Source organism: Brachypodium distachyon, chromosome 4 (genome assembly GCF_000005505.3).
Source record: "Brachypodium distachyon strain Bd21 chromosome 4, Brachypodium_distachyon_v3.0, whole genome shotgun sequence".
Taxonomy (NCBI): domain Eukaryota; kingdom Viridiplantae; phylum Streptophyta; class Magnoliopsida; order Poales; family Poaceae; genus Brachypodium; species Brachypodium distachyon.
In genome coordinates, this window is record NC_016134.3 from 963,036 (window position 1) to 970,852 (window position 7,817).

The following is a 7,817-nucleotide window of genomic DNA, read 5'->3' on the forward strand; positions in this document are numbered from 1 at the left end:
ATGGAAATGGTAGCATTGCTACTTCTGCTCTCCTGTCACGTCGTGCTGCCACTGCTAACCCAGAGATTTGGCTATCTAATCTGGTCTGATTTGATGCTTGATCTACTGCTACTCACACTCGCTGCATCTGATGCCACTCACTCAGTCCTAGTCCATCCAGACCAGAAAAGGAAAATCTGGCCGCTCTAATGTTACAAGATATTTACAGATGCAATTTTGGTGGATCCTCCACTCCACTTACTCAAGCTGTGGAATTCCTGCTCCAGGATGCTCTTCTTCAATTGCTGCTTTACAATGCGCCTGGCCCGTCTCTTACAGAACTACAGAAGACACCTGCTCCTCCCTCTTCTGAAGCGCTTTCAACGGCCGTTGGATCAGAGACAGGAGAACGATCAATGGTCCGAGCACCGCCAGATCAGCTGGTACCGTGAAGAGACATCAGAAGCAACGGCTTTATTAACCCTGCAATGCTCATCCACAGGTCAGGCACATCATGCTGAAACAAAATGAAACGGCTACTGCTGCCAGAGGCCCAGAGCCACTACCTCAGGAACTCATCAATCATTATGTGGCAAATGCAACTGTTCCGAGGTAAAAATCAGCAAGAGAAGTCCTCCACCAGCCAACACAGATCATCAAACCTCTGAGATGATGTAGTGCAAGAACTGTGGAGCATCAGTTTATAGAATGAACAAATGGGCCGACAAAGAATATATACTACTATAGTTCAGTGTTGTCGCAAATAGAATACAATGAAGGTCACCACGTGACAAAACGAAGAGGAAGCAGTGTTTATGAACCACTGAACATGCATGTAACCCAAGAGCTTGTTTCGCATTCCTATTATTGACAGATCTGCTCAACAGCAGCCACAATCTGGGCAGGCTGCACGACAGTCGCGTCCTCCAGAGTCGCAGCATAGGGGGTCGGCACATCCTGCGATGACAAGCATGTGGGAGGAGCATCTAGGTCATCCCAGAAGTTGTCAATGATGGCAGACCTCAGGCTGGCGCCGATACCGCCTGTCCGCATGCACTCCTCCACAACCAGCACCCGGTGGGTCTTCTTGATGGACTTTCCTATGGTGTGCAGATCGAATGGCTTCAACGACCGGATGTCGATGACCTCTGGATCATACCCCTTGTTCACCAATGTCTTGGCGGCCTGCATCACATGATACCTCATGCGAGAGTATGTCAGGATGGTCACCTGCGAACCTGGACGCACCATCTCAGCCTCCTCTAAGCAGCAGATGTATTCCTCATCAGGGATTTTCTCCTTCAGGTTGTATAGAAGCACATGCTCGAACACCACTACAGGGTTCTCGCTTCTTATGGCAGCCTTTAGAAGGCCCTTAGCATTGTAAGGAGTAGAGCAAGCAACCATTTGAAGGCCTGGAATTGACTGGAAGTATGACTCGAGACGTTGTGAGTGCTCCGCACCAAGCTGACGGCCAACACCACCAGGGCCTCGTATCACAATTGGGATCTTGAACTGACCACCAGAGGTATAGTGAAGCATGCCACAGTTGTTTGAGATCTGATTGTAGGCAAGGAGAAGGAAACCCATGTTCATGCCTTCAACCACTGGCCTGAGTCCCTTCATTGCTGCTCCAACTCCCATACCGGTGAAAGAATTCTCAGCAATAGGAGTATCAAGAACACGGAGGTCTCCAAACATCTCAGCCAAGCCTTTGGACACCTTATAGGAACCTCCATAGTCACCAACATCTTCACCAATCATGCACACTGTGGGATCCAAAGTCATCTCCTCTATCATGGCTTCACGAAGAGCCTCAAACATCAACACCTCATGACTAAAGAGAAAGAAAGTTTTAGGATTTAATTACTAAATTTAGTACTTCACGTATAGCCAGTAGACAAGGTAATCATATGTTGAGAAAATCAAGCTAAGTAATCATCAAACAAATCTAGTCTTTTCATAACAACCACTTCAAACAGAACAAAGACTCAAGCAAATGGAAGATAAATTCTTGAAGTGCCAGATATGCTGAGTGCTAATACTATACAGTCAACTAAGCACATGGGGATGAACAGTCCAAGGACAGATTCATTATTTATGTCCACTGCCATTAAGTGCCAAGATTAATGTGCACTATCCAAAGGGTGTAAAGTGTACAAGTGTAATGCTGTAAATCAACCTAAAAGATGAAAGTTGGCAAAATTAGTACTGACGTAAAATAGCAGATGACATATTATTGTAGTTCTGTCATACTGGGATTCCCTGCTGTTTCAAGATAGCAACTGAAAAAAAAATTCACTAATTAGTCATCACTGCCTGTGCTCTGAGGGTAGTAGATGGCAATGTTCATATGATCTTCCACAAAAAGTGCTACTGCTTTTTTTTTTGCACCAATGAACCAATCCAATGTTGCATCTTGAATGGCTGGACAACTGGATCTGGATTTGCTCCAAACTGGAATTAATTAAAACATACTCCCTCCGTTCCTAAACACTTGTTGCTGTTTTAGTGCAAACTTGTACTAAAACAGCGACGAGTATTTAGGAACGGAGGGAGTACTATGTAATTGACCAAACGTTAATTCAAGAAAAGATTTCAGGATTTTCACTTTGTTCATGTCTCTTGAATAACATAACTAAACCCTAGTAATCCAATCCTATTTCACGATAAAGATAAGAGACTAGACACAGAAGAGGACCAAATTTTCTGAAAAACGGCACCCAATATATCTGCATTCTGCAGACACCAGGCTTCTCCTCCAACGAATTATAATCTGAAAATCAACATCTCCTAGTCATCTCGTCACACCGAAACAAAACTGAACAGTTCACCCAACGTGAACCACACCGCATGCTTTGTTTTCCCCAAGAGCAATGACAACCTTAATTACTATATGCCCATAAACCGAAATACCAGTAAATCTTACCCGCCGGAGCTGGAACCCGCCGCCCCATCCGCCGTGGCCTGCAAACAGCAGAAAGGCAGACAAAATCAGTACCCCACGAGACGCAGCACGGCAACGCAAAATACGAGCAACCTACGGAAGAAGAAGACGACGGTGCGGCGGCGGCGGCGCGGGCCACCAGCGGCCCGCCTCGCGACGAGCCCGACCTCCTCCTGCTCGCCGCCGCCGCGGCCACTCGTACGACGACCCTCGCCGCTGCGCTCGGCCAGCGACAAATCCATCAGTCGCTTCGCCATAATCGTGGAGCTCGCGCGCGCAGACGCAGGGCACAGACAGACAAACGAAGAGGATGAGGTGGGGGGACTCGGCGACGGCGCGTACCTGGTGGGACAGATCTGGGCTTGGATACGGCGGCCGCCGTGGCTTGCAGCGAGGCGACGGCGGCGGCCATTGGTCTCGTCGTCGGTGGAAGCGGCGTATGGGCTGGGTGCAGGCGGCGGTGGGAGCCTTCCGTTTTGGATGGTGGACCTGGTCCGGAACTCCGGTAATTGCTCCTGTGGGCCTTTACATGGGCCTCAGTCAGATTCAGCCCATATGGTTATACGCCCTCTGTACGTATTCACTATTATTCGAAGTGAAGATTCTCAAAAACATAAAAAAATATACCCTCGTCGGCCACCAGAGCTGACGAGAACCACGCCGATCCCTTCGCCTTCTTCCTCATCCGACACCGCCGTGCTCCAAATTAACAAACCACCTGTCAAAGCCACCTGAATTTGCCACCTTCCAGGGTTGGTACGCGAGTTCTTGTCAGTGATCCTCTCCTCTTTTATTTTTAGAGGAGTCAGTGGTACTCTACCGGCGTTCCGCGGCAAGACTCCTGCCGCCGCTCTGTCGCGGGGCTGCAGCGCCAGCTATGCCGCGGCAGAAGTCCTGTCGCCATTCTGCTGCCGCAGTAGATTTTGCCGCCGTTCCTGCTGCGGCAGAAACACTGCCGCCATGGGATCTTCGCGTTCCTCTTCATCATGGAATTGCTACTTGTCTTTGTAATGTTTAACCACTCTAAGTAGTTCCACTTTTTCATGAAAACTGAATGCAGTAATGCTAGGATACAAGGCTCATTAATGCTTGAATTAGTGACACGTGCACTTTGTTTGAAGGAGATTGTACCATTTTTAACATGCTTGCCGATCGAAATAACACACTGGAATACGTATTTATATGCCCGAGCAATGTTCACCAACACAGTAGGAGTATTGATATGGACATGCTAACCATGGATACGACCATTAGAACTCTAATTGTTGGTGTCTCTAATAATTATAATCAGGTGAATTCAATTACAAAATATTTTCAATATGTTACTTGCAAAGAGGCGGAGCTACTATCTTGTGTAATCTTATTATGTAGGCATCTTATTGAACTTTACAAGTCCAAAGTGAAGATGAAGTGTTATAGCCTGCAAAGGGAGATTCAAAGTGAAGCCTATCAAGTTTACTTTCCAACAAATCAAACGGCACATGATTCGGAGCTTGCTAGAGAAAGATATCACGAATTAAAGTTGAATCCGATTCGGGTCCGAGCTGTCAGGAGATCCGAATTTGTTTTAATCACCCAGGCCGCATCCGGAGTCCAAATCAAGCAAACAAGTACTTGTTGGAAAGGTAATTACAAGACCTTTCCAACGGATCTGGCCCCATCAAGAGATTCGACTCGTGCTGACCGTGGCGGACAAAACAAGCTGACCGATCTGTTTTTCTGTTTCCTAAAGAGTTGTAGTTTATTAGGAAAGTTAGAGATAGAGTTGGATTTCGGACTCCTTATTCAAGGTGGACGAAAATATCTCTCCCTCCTCCTTTATATACCCCATGAGCCCCCCTAAGGAGCCTTGGGTTTTGTTTAGTTAAAAGTTAGCCATCGCTACTACTTCGTGTAATCGCGTGTGTCGGTTAGACCACCTGTTTTACCGCTTTCGGAACCCCAACTTATCGTCTCGTTGAGACATTGATTTGATATAGTATATTCGCAATTTTAGATTGCATCCGCTATTAATCTTGTTCTTGCTTGTTCTTCGATTGCTTGCAGGAACAAAGACCTTCGTGGTCAGGTTGATCGTGCCCCCGCGTGATCAATAACCCTCTGGAGTTGGTGTATCGATTGCTAAGGCGCTGCCTCCTAGGCCGTAGTCGGATCGTCAACGTCACCTCCTACCCAAATCGAGAGTTATCAATCTCATCGAAAGATCGGGCCACCCGCACCCGTATCAAGTATATTAGCACCTCCATATTTTCCTAATCAACACCATGCGTTAATTTTTTACAGATGATGTGTTTAGTATTATTTCATTTTTCCTATGAAATAAATAGCTCTTGCAAATGATGAAATGATTATTTTTACATAAAGATTAATAGTGATGACATTACTCATGATTAAATCCAGGTGAAAATTTCAACTAAGAAAGGACATGATAGTTAACTAGCTAGCTAGCGGGGTGCATGACACTATCCTTTTTAGTGCACGTGCATGACGTGCGTGGTCGTTCCGTCCATCATGTGAAGTAATGCATGGTGCATCTTGCACTTTTGATGCATGTTTAGTATGAGATTGTAGATTAAGAAAGCTGAATGATGATAAATTGATGCATGGCTCCATCCAAATAAAATGAAATTTCTTGGGGACCCCCTCCCTCCTGTCTTCGTCCCTGGTCATGTATGCATACATCAGATCACGTGTGTTGTGTTTTTATATAAACTTTGAATGTGAGGTGCCATTGAAATTAAGTTTGGCCTTGAAATTAAGTAATGTACGTGCATGCATGTAGATGGAGTTGGTGATAATGCTAGCTAGCTAGGGAGAGCTGGCCGGGTGAATAATAGTTGAACAATAAACACATATATAGGTAGATAGATAATGTTCCCTCGTACATATAACAAAGCTCTCGATCAAATCAACATGTGTGTGGACTGGTCAGGTATGAAAGCCTAGGGCTAATACATTGCTAATACATTGTTCTTTTTCCCTGATCCCCAATTCTTTTCCTACCTACAACATGCTGTCTTCCTTCCAGGGGCAGATTCACGCCTAGGGCAATTGGGGCTATTGCCCTAGGCATGAGCTAGCTACGTGTATTATGTCATAAAGATTTGGAAAAAGAAAATGGTTAACAATGTATTAGCCCTAGGCTTTCATACTTGACTAGGGACTTAGACAAAGGCTCACTGCTACACAACAGCCTACCAGTGGCGGTGGAAAAACTGGATCAGTGGCTGGCATGCAGCCCGCCACTAAGCTTGCGCCACTGGTGATGTACACCGCCGGTGGCGGTGACACCAACGGCCACCGATGTCAACCCAACAACAGTGGCTGTCGCATGCCACCGCCACAGGTGTTGTTTTGCTGCAACAAAAAAAGAAACATCGGTGGCTGTCGCATGCCACCGCCACCAGTGTGGTTTTGCCAAAATAAAAAAAACATCGGGCCGGCCCGCACCGAACCCAAGAAGCGGCGGCGCTCTCGTCGTCTCCACGGCGGCGGCGAGCTCCTCCCATGGCGGCGGCCCTCAGTCTGCAGGAAAATGATAGATCCGAGAGTGAGAGGGGGAGAGAGAGGGAGATAGAAGGAGTGAGAGGGAGAGAGAGGGAGTGAGCTCACCGGATCCGGCAGCGGCATGGTCGAGGGACAGCATAAAGCAGACCCGCGGCGTGGTCGAAGTGGAAACCAGATCCCGTCGTGGCGGAGGAAACCGGGGATCCGGCGGCCGCACCATGGACGCGATGAGGAGGGACGAGGTCGGCGGCCGCTAGCGAGGAGGAGGCCGAGCTCCTCACGCGCCCGTCCTCAGAGGCGGCGACTCGCACAGGAAGCACCGTATCCCATGGTGGCCTCCTCCATGGCGGAGCTCCTCCATGGCGGCGAGGCTGGGGGAGCCCGTGTCCGGCAGAGGAGACAGGGAGGAGGGCGCGAGGAGGAGCCTGTGTTCAGCGTGGATCTGCAGGGGGGGAGGAGGAGAACAGGAGAGATGGGGAGAGGATCGGGAGGGGAGGAGATCGGGAGGGAGGAGTCACGAGATGAGGAAGGGAGAGAGGAGATGGGTTCGGGTCCTTCTGGAGGGTGGAGATATGGAGAGAGAGAAAGGAGCGAGATAATCGGAGGGAGATAAGAGGCGCCACGGATCCGGGCCGGTTTTCCTCCACCAATCACACGAGACCACTCGGATCCGTGTTTTTTCAGATTCCAGACAACCATTGGGCTCAAATACAACACCAGTGTCATCCCCAAAACAGCCACCGGTGACTTATGCAATTTTATTTTTTTATTTTTCATATAACTTATAAATACTTTATGTGACTAAATTGGTTTAGAAGTGTGTAATAATGGTCTACTTTGTGTTAAAATTGGATATGCAACATTTTGAGTATTATTACATGTACTTGCTTCACAAAACAACCTATTTCTGCATTTATAAAATGGAAAGAGCATTCATTTTACTTATAAAGTTGTAAATTTCTTTGGAAACATTGTTTGTCATGACAAGATACACCTCTGTGCAAAAATTGGATACAATATGATGAACGGTGACATAGAAATGGTCGTGACTTTGGTCATCTGGCTTGAAACTCATTAACATTCATACCTAATAGTCCATTTTGAGAAGATGTTTTTTGAAATGTAGTCAAAATTCAAGTTTATTATTTTTCATGGCAACTAGTACACATAAAAGGATTCCATGCCAAAGAATGGAATTTTTTGACATTTTCTTCATATTATTAGATTTTCTGCAAGATGGGATGAAAATTATCGGAACACCTTTCCATAGAAGGTTGCTGAATATTTGAACATCCTATACGAATCTTACATCATTCTTACTTGGGTACCTTAAAATGGTTTTTTGAATTTTTTAGGAACAAACTATCACACATTTGTAGTTCAA

General features: G+C 46.6%; 1 protein-coding gene across 1 annotated transcript; it reads right to left on the reverse strand.

The window, feature by feature from the left end:
• Positions 1-600: 600 nt before the first annotated feature.
• LOC100835788 (pyruvate dehydrogenase E1 component subunit beta-3, chloroplastic) lies at positions 601-3,427 on the reverse strand. Its single transcript, XM_010238704.3, has 4 exons — positions 3,269-3,427; positions 3,024-3,142; positions 2,909-2,946; positions 601-1,816 (listed from the first exon to the last, which is right to left on the reverse strand). Exons 1-4 carry the CDS (start codon positions 3,336-3,338, stop codon positions 844-846), a joined length of 1,200 nt encoding a protein of 399 aa, XP_010237006.1. The 5' UTR covers positions 3,339-3,427; the 3' UTR covers positions 601-843.
• Positions 3,428-7,817: the final 4,390 nt, after the last annotated feature.